This window comes from Elephantulus edwardii, unplaced genomic scaffold (genome assembly GCF_000299155.1).
Source record: "Elephantulus edwardii isolate Elephantulus edwardi_28Jun2011 unplaced genomic scaffold, EleEdw1.0 scaffold00002, whole genome shotgun sequence".
Lineage (NCBI taxonomy): Eukaryota > Metazoa > Chordata > Mammalia > Macroscelidea > Macroscelididae > Elephantulus > Elephantulus edwardii.
In genome coordinates, this window is record NW_006399752.1 from 7,171,650 (window position 1) to 7,190,896 (window position 19,247).

Here is a 19,247-nt window from a genome sequence, read left to right on the forward strand (position 1 = left end):
TTAAATAAACTAAATAAGCACTTTGGCTGCACCATCTCCAAACGCTATCTACTCATTTTCTTGGCCATTCACGGAATGTTCAGTGCTCTTCTCCAACACCACAGCTCAAAGGCATCAATTATTTTTTCTATCAGGATGCATTGTATTCATTTATAAATAAAACAAAGTCATGTTTTAACAAGCAAAACATGATTTTCATATAAAATGCACATCTGAAAGGGCCACCTTAAAACTATCACCAGTACGATGATGATGATCATTCTTCCTATAAAAATGTCAAATGTCATTAATATAAAAATATATTAAGGGAAACCTGGACCTGAACTTTGTGTTGGAAAGATGATACAGTATATGTACATAATAAGAAATTTTGACATTAGTAAAGACTGAAAATAAGGGGCAATTTATCTTAAGAAGCAGTTTTGAAGTACAGTTTTCCCACACTATATCAAAATCAAGGAAAAAATATATATTCACTTATTCCAAAAGACATGGAATTGATCAGTCTTAGCAATGAAGAAACTTTACAAAATGTATCTATAGTTTTCAAGAATAAATCTAGCCAAGTTACTTAGTTGTTGTTATGTGTTGTCCAGGCCCCTGCGACCCACAACAACTTTATATACAGCAGCTCTGAACCCTTCCCTGTCTTAAGCCAGTCTTACTGATTTTGACACACCTACTACCCCCCCACCCCCTATTGTCCCAGTTACTGTATCAATCCATTTAATCTGGGGTCTTCTTCTCCTGCACTTTCCCTCCATCCTTCCAAGAATGATGTCCTTCTCTAAGGACTGCTCCCTCCTGGCCATGTGCCCAAAATATGTGAGATAGAGTTCCAAAATCCTAGCCTCCAAGGAGAAACTTGGTTTCATCCTTTATTTGTTTATTGGCAGTTGATGGTATGTTAAAGATTATGTATGTTCTTCTGTCATCCTTAGTCATTGTCCAACTCTGATGCATAACAAATAACTGCAAAGATCATGGCCTGGATTAGGCTCACCTAAGTCTCTAGACTGACATCGTTGCTTTTCAGCACTTTGGAAAGGTCCCTGACAACAGATATTCCCAATTTTTCTTTTTATTTTCTGACTGCTGGTGCCAAGAGTGTTGAAGATGTAACTATTGACAATCTCAATCTCTTCTTCATCTATCATGATGCTGCCAATTGGTTCAGTGGTGAGAATCTTTTGTCTTCACGATGCTGAACTTCAATCCATATTGAAGACTATAGTCTTTGACCTTCTGCAGCAAGCACTTCAGGTCTTCCTCTGTTTCAACAAGCAAGGTTGTGTCATCTGCATAACACAGGTTGTTCATGAGTCTTCCTCCAGTTCTGATGCCACATTTCTTCTCATAAAGCCCAGCTTCCTGAATGATCTGTTCTGCATATAGATTAAAAATGTATGGAGACAGGATGCATCCCTAATGCACTCCCATCCTGATTTTGAACCATGCAGTGTTCAAGAATAAATCTAGCCAAGTTATTCTTTTTTATACATAGATGAACAGAAAGCTCTGGCTGCCTAGTGCGTAAGGAGATGCCAACTTAAAGGCAAGAGATTCAAATTCTCTCACTGCTCTATGGGAGAATGATGGACAATATCCCCCATGACATTTACAGCCTCTGAAAATCCACAAAGGTTCAGCTGTGAGTTGGTTCTTACTTGACAGCAATAAGTTTGAATTTGTGTTTTGACATATACTATCTTGCTCCAAAAAGAAAAGCAAATGATCTTTTATGCTGTTGTTAAGTTAACATCTATTCATGGTTTATTCATGGTGACCCCATGTCATAGAACAAAAACACCTTAACAGGGTTTTCTAGGTTATGAGCTTTATCTGAGTAGATCATCATGTCTTCCACAGAGGCACCGAAAGGTTGAGTTGTCAACCTTCCAGTTAGCAGCTAAGTGTTTAATCCTTGTACTACTCAGGCTTGTGGATCTATATATTAATTTTTAAGTTTAAGAGACAAACCCTAACCCTCCATTCCAAGGGCAGGTCAAAAGGACTTTTGACTCGGCCTGTTATCTAAGATGCCGTATTATTATTAGCAGCTCATCATGTTCTCCCTAAGTTTAGCATTATAAGATCTTGTTCAAGTTTATAAGGCATCTTTAAAAATACATACAACATCTATGAATTCTCTCTTAAGGATTTCCCTTAGGGAGATCTAGTGGCTGACAAGACAAGAAGTTGTGCTGTCATCCCAAAGGCAGGCAGTTCAAATCCACCAGCTGTTCCACAGGAGAAAGAGGAGCAGTCTCTTCCCATGCAATTTTGGGAGTTCTGGAGACTCTCGGCACCAGGAGCCAGGAAATTAAAAGACGTATTGCGATGGGAAAGTCTGCGGTTAGAGTACTGAAGTACTGAAGTGAAACGATGTTAGTCTGGAGAATAAGGTGTGCCTGATACACGCCATGGTCTTTGCAATCACTTGTTATGCATCAGAGAGCTGGACAATGACTAGGGATGATAGAAGGAGAACCGATGCCTTTGAGCTGTGGTGTTAGAAGAGTATTGAATGTACCATGGACTGCTAAGAAAACAAACAGGTTCATCCTGGAGATGGTCAAACTGGGCTGCTCCTTGGAGGCAAGGATTCTGAAGCTTCATCTAACATACTTTGGACATATTGCAATGAGGGATCAGTCCTTGGAGAGGGACGTCATGCTTGGGAGGGTGGAGGGATAGCGCAGGAGAGGAAGACCCTTGATGAGATAGATTGATTCAGTGACTGGAGTAGTGGGGTGGGTGTGTCAGAGATGGTGAGCTTGGCACAAGATAGGGCAGAGCTGAGGGCTGTTGTACATGGGGTCACTATGAGTCACAGAAAACTTGACAGCACATAACAACAATAACTGGTGACCTAGTAGCAAGAAATTGCATTGCAATTCCAAAGGTATGTAGTTCGAATCTGTCAGCTACTCCACGGAGAGATGGGAAATCTCCTCCTGTGCAATTAACTGCCTCTGAAAACCCACCGGAGGGTCAGCTATGGGTCAGTTCTGACTCTGTGGGACACAACAACAACAGGGATGTCTAACGTTATTCTCTTATTTGAAATTGCTTTGTACTGTCATAATTTATAAATCAGTAATCCACACAAAACAAGCCCATATTAATATCTGAAGTTTATACAATCTTATAAGCTATACTATCACTATTCTTCCCTTTTTTTGTTGGAAGAAAGCCATAAATAATGAACTAACACATTAATGCAGCTCTTGTCTCTTGATTGTGCTTCCCAAAATAGCATTAAGTAAAACCTGAATCTGAAATCAGCTTAAGGAGAATGATGCATTGTTTGTAATAAGAAGAAATCATGGCAACAGTAAGAAATTTTTCAACCTTGACATATGACTTTATAGATCATTGCTCTTGAAAGCAAGCTAAGCAACTATAGTGTTTAAACACTCTAAGAAGGTTTGACACCCAGAGCTTCCACTTAGTACCTGTGCAATCAGGAGAAAAGCATTCAATTCTTCTGAAATTTTCTCAGCTATGAAATCAGTCTACCTTGCAGAGCAGGGTGTATGTTCCTGAATTTATTATTTTGGGCAATTTTATTCAATGTAATTAAAGCCTACTTTCTAATGGGAAAAGTTAGCTATAACAAATATAAAACAAAAACTGAGATTCTTGCTTGTTAGCCTTTTTTAAAAATTTCAGGATTAATCTCACACTTTGCAGTGTTCTGAACTTCTTTTCCTCTTTGTAAAATTAAGATAATTCTAAAAAGTGATCCTCTCTGGGCAACATGCACAGCTCTTGGCTACTAACTAAATATTTTATGGAGCACAAAAATTTTATGCTCTATAACACACAGTGTCACCTTGAGTCAGAATGGTCTCGACAGCAACAAGTCTGATTTGGAGTTTGAGTTCATTTCAAGTACTTAGGCCTGTGTCTGGCACATTATTGTTGTTTGATGCCGTCATGTTTTCTCCAGCTCATAGCAACCCAATGTACAATAGAACAACACCCTTCCTGATCTTGTGAATTTCTCAGTATCTCCGTTGTGCTCAAGCTCATTGGTGTATTCACTATGTATGTCAGTACACTTCATTCAGCATCTTCCTCTCTGTGGCTGATGCACTTGATTTCATTATTTAGGACAGACCCTTCCTGATGACATGCTAAAAGCCTGTAAGACTAAGTCTCACAATCTTGGTTCCTAAAGAGAACTCTGGCTCCACTACCCCCAAAACAAACTGGCTTTCTGTTTTGTCAGTCCACTTACTGTTTTTATTCTTTTTATTCTTTCCATAATCACATATTTTATACTTCCTCTTTGAAGTTTTATAATTAGTTCCCAAGTTCATAAAATTGTTGTGAGGATAAAATAAACTAATAAAAACATAGATAAAGCTTTTTTTGAGTCATAAACTTCATTATTAAACTGCATTAATATTTTCAAACAAGAAGTCATTTTTTTAAGTATACCATATTATCTTTAAAGCATAGATGCATTTATCCAACTGCTTTATGTATACTGTGTTACAGGAGAATTTTTGTTGAATACATTTTAAATTGTCTCCATTAAGTAGACTGACAGATTTGAAGAAGCCATTTCCATTTTACGAGTTATCTAATTCTAGGTAAAGCTTTTAATAGTACTTGACATAGAATAAGCACTCCATAAATGTAGCTTTAATAATCAACATTGGCACTCATGTTTCTATTTTATTTTTGACATTATTATATTCAGTTTTTCCTCTTACAACCTCTCTAGTTTCTCCTTCTCTCTCTCCTTTGGTCCCACTCCCTTCTCTGATCATCCACATGTGGAAATACACTTTGGTCCTCTACTCTTATCAAGAACCTTGCTCACAAAGCTACTGAGCCATGCACTTATCCATTTTATTTAAAGCTAGCACATTGAAGAAGCGGAATGCTGAGCAAATGATCTGGGAAGCTAGACTATATGAAAAAGAATAGGGCATCAGGATTGGAGGAAGATTCATTAACAACCTGTGATATATAGATAACAATCCTACTTGCAGAAAATGAAGATTAAAGCACTTACTGACGAAGCTAAAAGATTCCAGCCTTCGGTACAGATTATGGCTCAACAAAAGAAAACAAAAATCCTCACAACTGAACTACTAAAGAACATCATCATAAAGGGAGACTCTACTTTGATCCATAATCAACATTCATGGAAGCATCTATCACAAAATTAGAAGATGTTGAAACTGGACATCTACCACAGAAGACTGACACAGGTTTCACATCTCACACCATAGACAAAAATCAACTCAAGGTGGATCAGAGACCTAGAGGTAAAACCCAAAACCATAAGGATCATAATAGACAAAGCAGGACCAAACTTAGAAGTCCTAGCCTATGGTCTAAATGTATGATTGGGCTTACAAATGTATACAAAACTGCACAACAAGGAGAGGATTCTAAAAATCAAGTTCCTGTGTGCATCAAAATCTTTTTGCAATAAGGTGAGAAGAACATCTACAGACTGGGTAAAAAATATTTGATAATGCCATTTCAGACAAGGGTCTCATCACCAAAGTTTAAAGAATACTGCAAAGCCTCCACAAAAAAAAGACTGATAACCTAATAACAAAATGGGCAGAATACATGAGAAGGCTCTTCACAAAAAAAGGAAGACATTTAATGGCTAACACATATATGAATAAAGGCTCAAAATTACTAGCAATCAGAGAGATGCAAATAAAAACAATAATGAGACGCCATCTCACCTCAATAACAGTAACAAAGTTTAGCAGGACAGCAAGCAATCAGAGAGGATGTGGAGAGACTGGAACTCTCATGCACTGCTGGTGGTATTTTTAAATGGTCCAACCACTCTAGAAGGCAGATTGGCATTTCATCAAAGAGCTGAACATAGAAATCTTTTTTGACCCAGCTATTACACCACTAGGAAAACACTCAAAGGAAATTACAACTAAGGCATCAAAAGAGATATGTGCACATATGTTCATAGTAGCATTATTCACAATAGCAAGAAAACGGAAACAGCCCAAATGCCCATCAACAAACAAATGGATTGAGAAAGTGTGGTACATTCAGAGAATGGAATACTACACACGACTAAGAAACAATGATTTTGTAAAATACTATATAATATAGGAGAGTTTACAAAGTATTACGTTGAGTGAAATAACTCAGTTTTTATAAGGACAAATACTGAAAATACTGTAAAAACCGAAGGATAACAGAATAAGATATGTATAAAAATCACAAAGAAGAAAGAGATAGGCAGTGGGAGGTGGGGGAAAAAAAGGAGAAGACTGAAAATCACTAGGATAGAGAGTTTAGTGAGCAGATGGGGCGAGGCAGTAAATAAATAGGAAAGACTCAATAGGGACTATAAAATATGGGATAATATTAGGCATAGATATAAAATACAATGTATATGAATGTTTTTATGAAACACATATAAATTAAAGTCTGTATAAAACACAATGTATATAAATAAATGAAATATAATGTATACAATTTATTGTACAAAAATCAATTTTTAAAATGTTAAAACTCCAAAAATGTGCTACATTGGGCAGATATTCTGCCAAGGAACCTTTTAAAGTCCTAAAGATCAACATGCCATTTTAGAACTGCGGTGTATTTTATCTAAGCCATGGTATTTTCAGTTGATATGCAAGTGAAAGTTGGACAATGCATGAGGAAGACCAAAGAATTAGATGCCTTTGAATTGTGATGGAGAAGAACACTGAATGTACCATGAACTCCAAAAGGAAAAAAAAAAATCCGTCTATAAAGAAGGGCCATCAGATGCTATTCAGAAGCAAGAATAGGGAGACTGTATACTCACATGCTTTGGGCATGTTGTCAGAAAGCACCAGTCCCCGAAAAATGGTCTATGTTGGAAAAGTAGAGTCGGTCAGAGAAATAGAAGACGACTTTCAAGGAGATGAACTGGCACGATGATTACAACAATGAGCTTATGCAGAGCAGATCTTTTTAGGGATGTGACAGGATCAGGCAAAGTTTTGTTCTTTTGTCTCCAGGGTCACTGTGAGTCGTCACTGACATGAAGGCATCTAACAACATCCACTCCATCCGAGTGGGGAATGCCCTAAACCTGAATCCCCAGTCTCACCGTTATTCCTGAACACCTTTCTTATCTTCCTAGGTATCATCTAAGCATCAGGACCTCAGCCATTCCTTATTAGTTGAAACTTTACATATTATATTATTAAGCTCATCGTAGTGCCTTCTGAACCAAATCCCCTTCTGGGATTACTTTCTCAAGGTCATCAAGTTAATTCTGACACAAAATAACCCTCCATCAGGTTTCTGAGGTTATAAACTTTAATGAGAGAACACTGCTCATTTTTCTCCCATGGAGCTGCTTGTGGATTTGCACCACTGGAGACGCATGGTCTTCTGGTTAGCAATGGAACACACTACACACTACAGTATGCCACAGGTCTTCTTGACAGTACTTCATCAATAGTCATTCACGAATATCCCATTTCTATACAAAGTCTCAACAATTTTCCTTTTCCCTTATAATTTCTTAGGTGTCTAACTTTCTTCTACATTCGAATCTCCGTTTCATACCATAATATAAGGTCATTCTTTATCTTTTGCCCCCTCTCTTTTCTTCCTTTTCCAAAAATCTTTACTATTCCATATTATGAAGTTACTCATACCCATATCCATTGCTATCGAGTTGATCCTACTGAAAATGGCCCAAAAGGACTGAGAACAGCTGCCTCTCACAACGCTATAATCTCTACAGAAGCAGACTGATAGATCTTTCTCTCATGGAGCAAGCAGTGGGTTCAAAGCATTGACCTTTCAATTTACAGCCAGATCCTTAACCATTGTCTCATCAGTGCTCTGTATTTTAAGATTAATAATTCTAAACAGATCAATCATCTTAAATAATATAGGAATCCAAGGAACCCAAAAGTTATAAACTCAAGAACTGGAAATACCTATAAACTACACTGGCATCAAAAAAATGATAGGATGCTGAAATTAGTAAACTTTGAAATTGAAATAGGAGCATTATTATAGACTACAGTACTAAAAATATGATTAGAAGAAAATGTTGTGCATAAATGTACACTAAGAACCTAAATTACTGAGATAAAATGGATATATTCCTAGGAAAACAGATTTCAAGAAGGAATTTATTCAAGAATAAGCAGTAAATCTGATTAAACCTATAACAACAAAAGAATATTAATCAGGAAACACAATAGTAAAGAACAGAGAAGGCATAAATGAAATTGGGACTAGAAATCAATGTAAAACAAAGTTTGTTTTAAAAGAAAATCAAGATAACTTGAAATATCTTTTCACTGCTCCCTGAGTAAGTCTGCATTCTAACCTGGAACAGCCATGCACAGACTCACCACAATCACTATCTAGTCTTGCCCAACAACAAACCAATCAATATACTCCTCCACTAAAATTTACCAGAGAAGCTGCTCTTCCTTTTAACTTTAAATTGTACCTTTCTTCGGGACTATCCTCTTCTGTAAAACCCTACTGTGCACTTCCTTTTCTGGTATTTTAATGCCCATATCCACCACAACTTGTCTTTTGTTTCCAGACATATGAGCCCTTGACTCAATAATAATAGGTAAAAATAAAATTATTCCCAGTGACACTGACTATGCTATAAGCTACTTGCTTCTTCAAAGGTCATCAAAGAAATATAATGTGTATACCAAAATAAAACCCTTTTTAAAGACATAATGGTATCATATTTTAATATTCACTATTCAAATCAGAACCCCTTTAGGTTCAAAAGTCAGAGCAAAACCCTTTCCTTGTCCCCACAGGGGACAAGCCACAGAAGGACAAGCACCCAGCTTGCAGCATGGACTCCTCCCTTTTATAGGAAAAGTTAGTGGGAGAAAGTGACTCTTGCAAGGGCTTTCAAAACATTCCTTAACAACAACGAGGAAGCGGCTTCTCCTTAATTCTGTTTGTGCTTCTGGACTTGCAAGATGCTTGAAGGCCACCTGGCTAATATTCTCTCCTTGGTCAAAAGCATCTTCTCCTCCAACACAATTTACAAGCCAGGCAAAGCTCAACATAAAATCACAATCTGCTCATACCTACTCTACTTACCAGTTCTCTCAACCATGCAGAGGAAAACTCACATCTTGGCATCGCATTCAGAAGCATCACAACCAGCAATTTTCCTTTTGTCACTAAATCAATCAGCCATTATTAAATTCTTCATTAAGTCTGCCTCCCCTCCTCGGCTTTCATTAAGCCACATTTTGTAATGTCTGAAACACTTCCAGTCAGAAAGGTGTTTAGGGAGAAAAGAAGGGAAGAATTGCCTTTAGCCATGCCTTGGTGTATCATTAAGGCTGCAGTTGATAAACCCATCTAAGCGTTTTGTGTTACTAAGCCATATAATAAAGCCTATAATAACGCTTCTATCTGTTTAATAGTTTAAGATTTCCCAAGCAATTTCCACAGAATTATCTTACTCTCAGAACAAGTCCAAGATCCCCAGGATGGCTTGACCCCTATTATTTTAGAGATGAAGACACAAGGTCTCAATAATTTCTAGATTTTGTCCAAAATCACAAGCAGAGGGGGAAGGGGAGCCAGAATTAGGAGCCAGGTCTCTCAGATACACAAACCAGTGTTCTTTCTACTCTCTGTGGTACCTCATTACCTGGGAAAAGAGTTTGATAAATAGCTGTTCTGCTTCCCCATGTCTCAGAGGCATGTTATGTGTGTCAGAGATAGCAGATCAGGAAGTCAATAATGGCTGGCCCGATGCCAGCGGTTTCCGCACTAGAGCACTCTTCAACTTGGTCACAGCAGGGGGCATCGATGGAAGAATGGCAATCAGGTTCATAGGAGGAGGACTGGAAGCAGTTAAGTCTGCAAACCTGGGAGGAAATATGGACTCCAAAATACTCAGCTGTCTGGCTTGTGTCACTGAACACCGAAGATGAGCTGTCTGAGTCTTGCCTTAATTTCACTGCTGTAGGAGTGCAAGTGAGAATGACAGACTCTTTGGCAATGAAACATCTGAAAGAAAAATGTCTTCCTTTTTAAAATATTTTTTTAAATGCTCACTTAATAAGCCTCTATTTTCCTATTTCTGGGACCACTCAACTCTTCCCAGGCCATGTCTTAAAACCTAAGAATTGATGTGTTGGTGGGAGCAGTTCGGATGCTGGAGATATTTTTGGTGATTTTTTTTTAACCTCCTTTTGTACTACATGTGATACTATGTAAACTATAAATCTTTGTCTTGGTTTAATGAGGAAGGAGAATTTAGAAAAAAGCTCTAATTTCGCGGGCAGGAGGATTCGTTGCCCTCCATGTAGGGGATGGTGACAGTTGGATCAAGACTGTTACAAAAGCCTAGTTAATTGCACCTGACCTTCTGTTGTTGTTGTTATGTGCCGTCGAGTCGCCTGCGACTCATAGTGACCCTATGTACAACAGCCCTAAACTCCGCTCTGCCCTGTGCCAATCGCACTGTCTCTGACACTCCCATTCCGATTATCCCAGTCACTGAATCAATCCACCTCATAGAGGGCCTTCCTCTCCTGCGCAGTCCCTCCACCCTCCCAAGCATGATGTCCCTCTCCAAGGACCGGTCTCTCCTCACAACATGTCCAAAGTAAGTTAGACGGAGCCTCAGAATCCTTGCCTCCAAGGGGCCACCCAGTTTAACCCTCTCCAGGACAAATCTATTTGTTTTCCTAGCAGTCCATGGTATTCTCAGTACTCTTCTCCAGCACCACAGCTCAAAGGCATCAAGTCTCCTTCTGTCCTCCTTGGTCATTGTCCAACTCTCTGATGCATAACAAGTGATTGTGAAGACCATGGCCTGTATCAGACGCACCTTAGTCTCCAGGATCCAAAAAAGTTTCCCTTTTTCTGTTTGTGTGTGTGTGTGTGTGTGTGTGTGTGTGTGTGTGTGTTGTTTGGGGTTTTGTTGTTTGTGGGGTTTTTTCCCAAGTTGTGCCTTTCCTTCTGGAACTGTGACCACAATAATCGAATCTGTTTACACTGAAGTGAATATTGTTACAGAGAACACACCAGGGATTCTATGCTAATAATGCCTTTTTTGAATGTATAATCCATGGAGTAATCCCTCTATTTGTACCTGCTGATGCTGTCTGCCTGTTGGAGAATAAATCTAGATTTTTTTTATTATTAGAAAAAAATGCTCACTTAAAAATGACATTTTTATAAAAGATATTCAGTTATAATTGGGCTACAAAGGAAGCTATACTTTCAGGGCCATGTATAAAATTACTCTATATGTGGTTCATTAACAAACTCTTCCCCATTAAATTTCTATTTCTGTTTATAATCTAAAGAATAATTAAAATTTTCAAAACAAGAGATGGATCATTCTTAATCATGAGTTGGTTCGGTGTTTTTTATATAACAATCTATTTAATGTTTTCCCCTAGATTTATCTTGGTAACTGGATATATAAACATGGAAAATGATGATTATTCATTTGTTACTTATGTACTCATGGCAAAATGCTTAACTTCTCTGTAATTCTGGTTTTTCATTTATAAAATACAAATATTAATAGTAGTTCTATTGTAAATGTTGTTCAGTGCTGTCAAATCAACTATGACTTATAGTGACCCTAGGAACAACACATCTGAATTTTGCTCTATCCTATGCCACCTTCACATCTCTGATACACTTGAGCCCATTGTTACAACTTATTATTACTGTGTCAGTTTGCCTTGTGGAGGGTCTTTCTCCTCTTTCTCTGATCCTCCACATATACCTTTCAAAATTATTATTGTGATTTAATAAGTTACTATTTGTAAAAGGCTTAGAAAAGTGTCTGGCACATAAAAATGTTATAAAGTGCTTTAAAGTGAACAAATGACTAAACAAATTATAGATTAAATTCAGTTAAGCAAACAGATTCTATATTTCCCTATAACTCATAGCTGCTTCATTGCACTACACTCCCAGCACCAGCAAACAGTGCTGACATTAAGCACATATGACCTCTCTGGTAATCATCAAAGGATTGGTTGGGTTTTATTCTTTTTTTCCAGAGAGGATTATGTGCCATGATGGTGCAAAGTATTCCTAAGTACATACATCCTTATATGTCTCTGGTACCTACTAAATTCTTACTTACATCGCAAATACTTGGCTAAGGTATAGTTTTAAAATAGTAATAATTTCAAAGAAAAATTATTCCCTCAGCTTGTTGATACTATAAGAGGCCAACATAAGAGGGACATCCTGTTCCTCATGTCAATGGCACTACAGTAGTCAAATGCATATCCCCAAATGGAGAAACATACCAATTTATATAAGATCACTGATGAATAACTCTTACTTCATGTCTCAAATATGTCAACCTTTCTTTTGATTCAAAGCTTCAGTGCACTGTAGTAACCTCAAATTTGTTTGCTTCTCTTCAAACTTGTTTAAAGGCACATATTTGAAACATGGCAACAACCTAGTTCTGGTCTGTTCTAATCAATGTCCTATTGAAAGTTGGCACTCTTGGCTTTTGCTGTTATTTCAGGATTATGTCACTAATTACTACATAATTGACCCCATTTTAGAGACTGTCCTGATTTTTCAGAGATTTGTCACAATATTTCACCAACACTTCCTCCTCATTAATTTCCTATGGCATGTACTAAGAATATAAGTTTGGAATAAATTGACATCTCTATATTATTTTTTTAAAGATCCCGTCTTCTAATAAAGTTCTGCTGGGGCAGAAAACCCATGGAATGTATACCTACTATGTCTAGTTTTGAGCTAATCTTAAATCTTACCCATTACAGAGTACAGTAATGTCTCTGAGGCATTAAAGGGAAATCACACCAGGAAAGTAAAATGTTGAGAAGTATTTGAGTACTTTAACCACGTAAGATAAGTTGAAATCTTAAAATACAAAACACCTCCTTGTTATTGCTAGTGCTTTGTTTTTAAGATTACCGAGTATGAATTTTTTTTTTCTTAATACTCAAATAGTCCTGTCTGTTTTATTCTAGTCCTAGTGGTTTTTCTAGGGAGCTCTGATGGCCTAGTGGCAAGAAACTGTGCTACAATCCTGATGAAAAGCAGTTCAAATCTATAAGCTGCTCCAGTGTGATCATCTGCCTCTGAAAACCAGCTAGAGGGTCAAGTATGGGTAGGTTCCAACTCTATAGAACACAACAACAACAACACAACAGTTATTTTTCGTTTCTTTCTTAAGTATATGTCCAGTAAACAGTAAAGCTTTGTGACTCAAATGAAAGCAAATCTGTATAGTCTATAGCACTTGTTTTTTAATCTCAAGGCTGATATTGCTTTCCCTTCTTTCATTTTGCACTATTTCTGTAAACAAGAAACATAATCATATTTTTAACTGAAGCCACAAAATGCTGATCATTTACATAATCTTCTGAGTTTTTATTTAAAATTCACACAATACAAAAAAGAAAAGGAAAAAAACCACACACCTACAGCTACTGAGAACTAGAATTTTCAGGAAACCTTCTTCCTATCTTCTAATCCTTCCTAAACTTCAATGCATTAAGTGATAGACAATATCCATTATGACAAGGCAAAACAGTTCAAAACATTGGTGCTTTCTGAATTGCCACTATCTTAAGAATCACTTTGTTCTAGTTGTATATCATTATCTTCTAATAGTAATGTATGTTGTTGTTGTTGCTGTTAATTACCTTTGAGTCGAGCACAACTCATAGTGACCTATGAACAAAAGGCCTGAGGTTCCTCTACAACTCTTGACATTTATCAAAGTTCATAGAGATTTCCAGAGGCAAGTTGTTTAGCAAGTGGATGCCACTCCTGCTTACATTACTGTTTTATGAATCTAATGAGGATTACAAGCTAAATAACAATTTACAGGCTCTCAGATGACAGACCATCATTATATTTCAGGTAACACAATTTTACTCATTAAACATTCCCATTAATTACAATGGTGCCACTGACTTTCAACTTCTCAGAGAACTGCTCTCATACTAGTCTAGATTTTGATATATTTTCATTCCAAACCAAACTTCCTTTACTAGACGTATTGCTTTCTGTCTCTCCTGCACTCAGAGCATCCCACAGTCTGCTGATAAACCTGGTGAACTATGGAAAACTATCTACCCTGCCCTAGGCACATAGCTATCCCTAAGAAAGTAATGTAACGCAGAGAGTGTAGCTACTTTGTAGAGTTTACTTTTGTTTCCAGTAATTCTGTTAGACAATCTCAAGAAAAGAAAATCATAAGGATCTTTTCAAAGGCACAGACTTCTCAGTAAATGTAATAAATCACTTGAGCCTATCTTATACATTTTTTTTTGTTTTTAAAGAGCCACAAACCACACAGAAGTCATTCTGATGGGATTACCTTTCAGCATTTCAATTCTTTTACATCTGATTTTACCTCAGTCTTGATGAAGACCTGATGTCTCTCCTAATGGCTCTGGAAGTGGTCCCATACTTTACAATAACCTCAGCTGACCTGTACTATATTGCAGTAGAAAGAAACATTTTATTTATAGTCACTGTCTGTTTCACATACATCTACTGTTTTCAGTTTCCTGGGAGCATGGAAAACAATTCTATAAATTTAATATAGAAAAAATATATATCAGATAACCTCCTACTTTGTTTTCTTTAGTGCATAATTCTGTGTTCAAAAAATATTTCTTGCTTTTACTGAAGTTTAGGTCTTGTTAAAATATGATGACATAGGCTAAATGTTGTTTTATTATACAGATCACTTCTTTCAGAGACCCAATCCACTTTTTTTTCTTAATAATATTTCCCTTTGTATTTAAGAAGTTGAAATAAACTACTTCTAAAGGGAGACATTTTCTTTTATCTTATTTCTGAAATGTTCCTATATTATTATCTATATTTTCTATCCATCATTTCTTTAAAACAATGATACTTTAAGAAAAAATAGAAGTGGTTGGAATCAAGATGATTTGGTAACCAAACAAGGAATGCAGTCAAAATTATGTTTGGTTGTACATTCTTCTGAAGATATCCAAGTTTGTCATGGTTGAAGCAAGGGAGATAAAGATACTTTATTCACAGAAATAAGGAGTGATGAGCACCTAGTACATCTTACACATAGCTTGGTCACTTAGCAAAGCAATAGTAAGTTAAACATCCAAAGTGGTAAAGACTCCTGTAGTTGGGGTAAGGGGTTGCACTGCCAAGCCACTGGTATATGGTTCAAATCCACTAGCTACTCTGTAAGGGAAAGATGAACAATCTCCTCCCATTCAACTGGCTCTGAAAATGCACTGGAGGGTCAGCTATGAATGGCTAAGTTATGACTTGCAGTCCACAACAACAGTCAAGTCAGATAAACCTTAAAGCTGTATAGTTAAAAGAAAGGTGTTCAGGCCAAAGACATGACAAAGCTGATGGTACTCTGGCAGTGACAGAGAGGAAACTGACCTGAAGGTTACAGAGTAGTGATCAGAGTGTTGTCATGCAAATATATCAGTGATTAGGGTTCACAGGGGGGTATTCAAAAGGTTAGGCCAATTTAGCCACTAATTCCTGTAACTAATATATGCAGATTTGGGATTGAGGAAGAGGGAATTTTTTTTTATTCATTTTAATGAAAATTGACAGAGATTTTGGATTTCCATTCATTGTTGCACTTTTTCCCCTGCTCAACCCTCACCCCCAGTTAGCTCCTCTCTTTGAAAAGTAAAAGAAAAATTCTTTCATTGGTATACAATTCACCTGCACCCCCTCCCCCACTGTCCCCAGTCCACTCCACAATGCAACCTTAATTCTGGACTCTTGTGATAATTGTAATACCCTATCATTATTTTTTTTAAGAACATAGTAAGCCTAAAGTTAACTGACTATTAGACATATTCTAACTTTTATATTTTTGGCCCTTATATACTATAAATTCTTTATTTCACCTATTCATTTTCAACCATAAAAATTTAAATCACAATGGTATACAGATCCTGATATGCTTCTATTTCTACAACTTCTCATTTGTAACTTTAAAAACACAGAAAGATATTTAAAGTGTTGGTGAGATTTGATTAAAATAATCCTGCATATGTATCAAGAAATCATCCCCTACTGTTGATTTGCAATAAAGATTTTTTTGTAAGCAACCTATTCTGTATATAATCATAAAAATAACCAAAATAGAATTTCATTAGCAAATACAGAATTATCATGTATATGAAACACAAAAGTGACTTACACTTTGTTTCTAAACTAGCATAAATATTAATTCTTACAGAATCAAAAATAGGTTTGATATTTACATAAATGCTATTTATCTTCCTGATGATCCCTATTAAAGATTTCAAGACATATTTAAATGTAGCATTTTTGCAGTTCCTATTTCACTCAATAAAGAAAGCTCCTTTCCTAATGACTATTAAATGGAAAGTTTTCCACTTTGATACACACCATTATTCATTTGAATGATCTTACAGTGCACTTTTCAGTTAAAAAAAATTTAAAGAGAAATAGTGTTGCAAATATGGAATTCTGTGTGTAGCCCTTTGAACTCTGCAATTTTATAGAAAGTAATCTCTACAACTAAACAACGTTTGTAGCAAAACTTTATTCCCTTCAATAGCTTACTTTCTCTCTGTTTTTCTTAGCTTAGCCTTTTGGATAATAGTTGTTCTTTATATTTAGTTAATTAAAAAGAGTAGTTCTTGGCATTTCAGGGGGAAAGTAGTGAATTAAAGGGAAAAATATTGTTAAAAATATTAATTTACACAGCAAAACCCCAAAGCTCTGAAGTCCCTACAGGAACACCTATAAATTCCTATATCATAAGAACATTTGTGAAAGTCTTTTACTTTTGCTCCAAAGATGCTCTGACTTACCAGGTGCATCAAAAATCACAGTTTACTTTACTAAAAATACACTAATGTTTCAAGAACCAGCTTCTTGTGATTCACGGCTTGGGTTGCATTTTTAAGTCCCATAAAATGCATTTAACTGTGAACATAATTAAAACCATCTTATCCCAAAGCCTTTCTATTTTCTCATATGTTTTGATCTGTGGTCTGATTGAGAAAGGAGGAATCCTTGACATTTTTCTATAAAAATATAAAATTGAATAAGAATCGTCTGATTTGTCCCTCATGAACTAGCAAGAGAGCTCAACAAAAGTCTAGCAACCAGCATATCTGAATTCTTCCACTTTCTTCCGAAGGATGAAAAATCACACCAGGCAGGCAACATACTCTTTAGATTAGTGACAGGTGTAGAACAAGCAAGCTAGTCAACATTTATTTTCAGTGTTGGCGGTAAGCATGTTCAGTGACAGAGGGACAAGTCTTTCTTTTCATTGACGTGACACACATCATGTTATTCCTTCATGTACACATCCCCAAGCAGAAAAGTTCCTAAGTGATAAAGCTACTTGATCTACAGTACGAGGATTTCAATACCAAGGAGAGGATGATGGGTATGCTACTGCTATGATAATATGATGATGATGATGATAATACTGATGATGACAATGACGTATTGATGAGGATGTTTATGAATCTACCTGAAACATTTCTCTAGGAGGAAGCAGGAAAAGTTGTTTCCCTTTTCATACTCATTTCTCAGCACTTCTCCACACATTAGAAAACTTATTTAAGAGGTGGGTAAATTAGGTGCTTTATTTAGGAACTGAGTGATTTAAATTGCCAGCAGATATGTGGTCTAGGAAGCACATAAAGATTCCCCCATTCCAGAGGACTCACTCCAAACCCCTTCCATACTTCCCTTTTCTCTTCTCTCCTTCCCACATGAACAGAAGCGTCTAGACTACCCTCGAGGTCAGTCTAGAAAATGAGGATGCCTGATAGGAGTATGGTATTATAGAATTTACCTGCTCTGATCCCAGTTGGCAGCAAAAAGGACTAGAATCTTCCTGCCATAGTGGTCCAGATTGGCCAGGCCCCCGGGAAAGCCATCCTTCAGTGCTTGTTTGATGCCTGGGTCAGTGGCCTTGAAGCTTTTGAACATGTCCAGGTTCTGTTGTCGGTACTCAAAGTACTGGGCCAGCAGGCGGAAGGCCTCAAAGTGATGAAACTTCCTGGCCCGCAAGAAACGCAAGATGAAGGCATCATCCGTGCGGAGAAAGCCAATGTCAGGCCTAGTGATGACCATGTCCCTCACCTCCTGGATGTCCTGGTGCAGAGTGTCCGGGTTCTCATTGAGTTCCAGTCGGGCTTTCTCCAGGGTCTCAGGAGAGAGACCGGCTTGTAAATGAGTCATTGTTCTGCTGGTGTCCAAGCCTTCCTCTCTTGTTGACTGTCCCACTGCAAACCTGTACCTTCCAAAACCACACTTGGACCCCAGTCCTCACAACCGCCCCTTTCCTCTCCTTTACAGGAAATGGCTTGTCTTGATGGCCAATCCAATACCCTGTTGCTCCCGTTTAACCTCAGCTTTTCTGTAAAGAATATAAACTTCTTCCCCAGACTCCCTATAAAACAAAGTCCCACTGGGTTCCCTCTTCCCTTAAAGGCCTTCTGGCTAGTCCATCCCTCCTGTTCCTGCCCTTCCTCTCTCCTAACCAAACACCCTGGAGCCTTCCTAGTCAGCACGAGTGGGGGTTGCTGATCGTGGTACTGTCCTCTTTTCTTCTCTTCCAAGATGTAACAAAAACAACCCCCACGCACATCTCAGCCCCAGCACCGTGATGCTTCTGCGGTCCCCAGTGAAGGATGCGCCTGCCAGGGATAACGATGGGAATTCTGATTAATAATAAGGTGGCTCTTCAGCGCTGAGCTCCAGGGCGGGGAAAGAAGCTTCTTTGCCAGAAAGAAAAGGAGAGAAAGAGAAAGAGGTGGGGTAAAGAGCTTATTTCTCCTTCTGCTTATTCAAAGATGCTATTTAAAAAAAAAAAGACATTTGTGAAATTGTATTTAAAATTGTTATGATTCAATTAAGTGGCGACTCTGCAGATAGATCCCACACCTTCCCCAGTCCCCCGCCCAGATACATCGTGATCTCATAAGGCACCAGCAGGATTTTTGGTGGCGTTGGCACCCGCGTGGGCTCCCCTCACCCTACCCCACCCCCAACTTCTCCCTTCTTTCTGCCCTTTATTTCAGCGGACTTGCCACGGGAAGAAAAAAAAACCCAACCCAAATCTCCTTTGATAATGAACATTTCAACAGTGGAGTGGGGGAAGGGGGCAGAGTGGAGGATAAAATAAAAAATGTCTCTATCGTTTCCATAAAACCCCAAGCAAGAGAGAAGAAAGAGCAGCCGGCTCCTACCAGCAAAGC

The 19,247-nt window shown here is 37.6% G+C and overlaps 1 protein-coding gene across 1 annotated transcript in view; it reads right to left on the reverse strand.

Annotated features, from left to right (window-relative positions):
• Window positions 1-18,228, reverse strand: part of CLVS2 (clavesin 2) — a 123,790-nt gene extending 105,562 nt beyond the window's left edge. The window contains exon 1 of the mRNA XM_006878983.1: window positions 17,840-18,228. Within this exon, the coding sequence (XP_006879045.1) occupies window positions 17,840-18,228 (389 nt within the window). The remainder of the gene's footprint in view (window positions 1-17,839) is intronic.
• Between the last annotated feature and the right edge of the window lie 1,019 nt (window positions 18,229-19,247).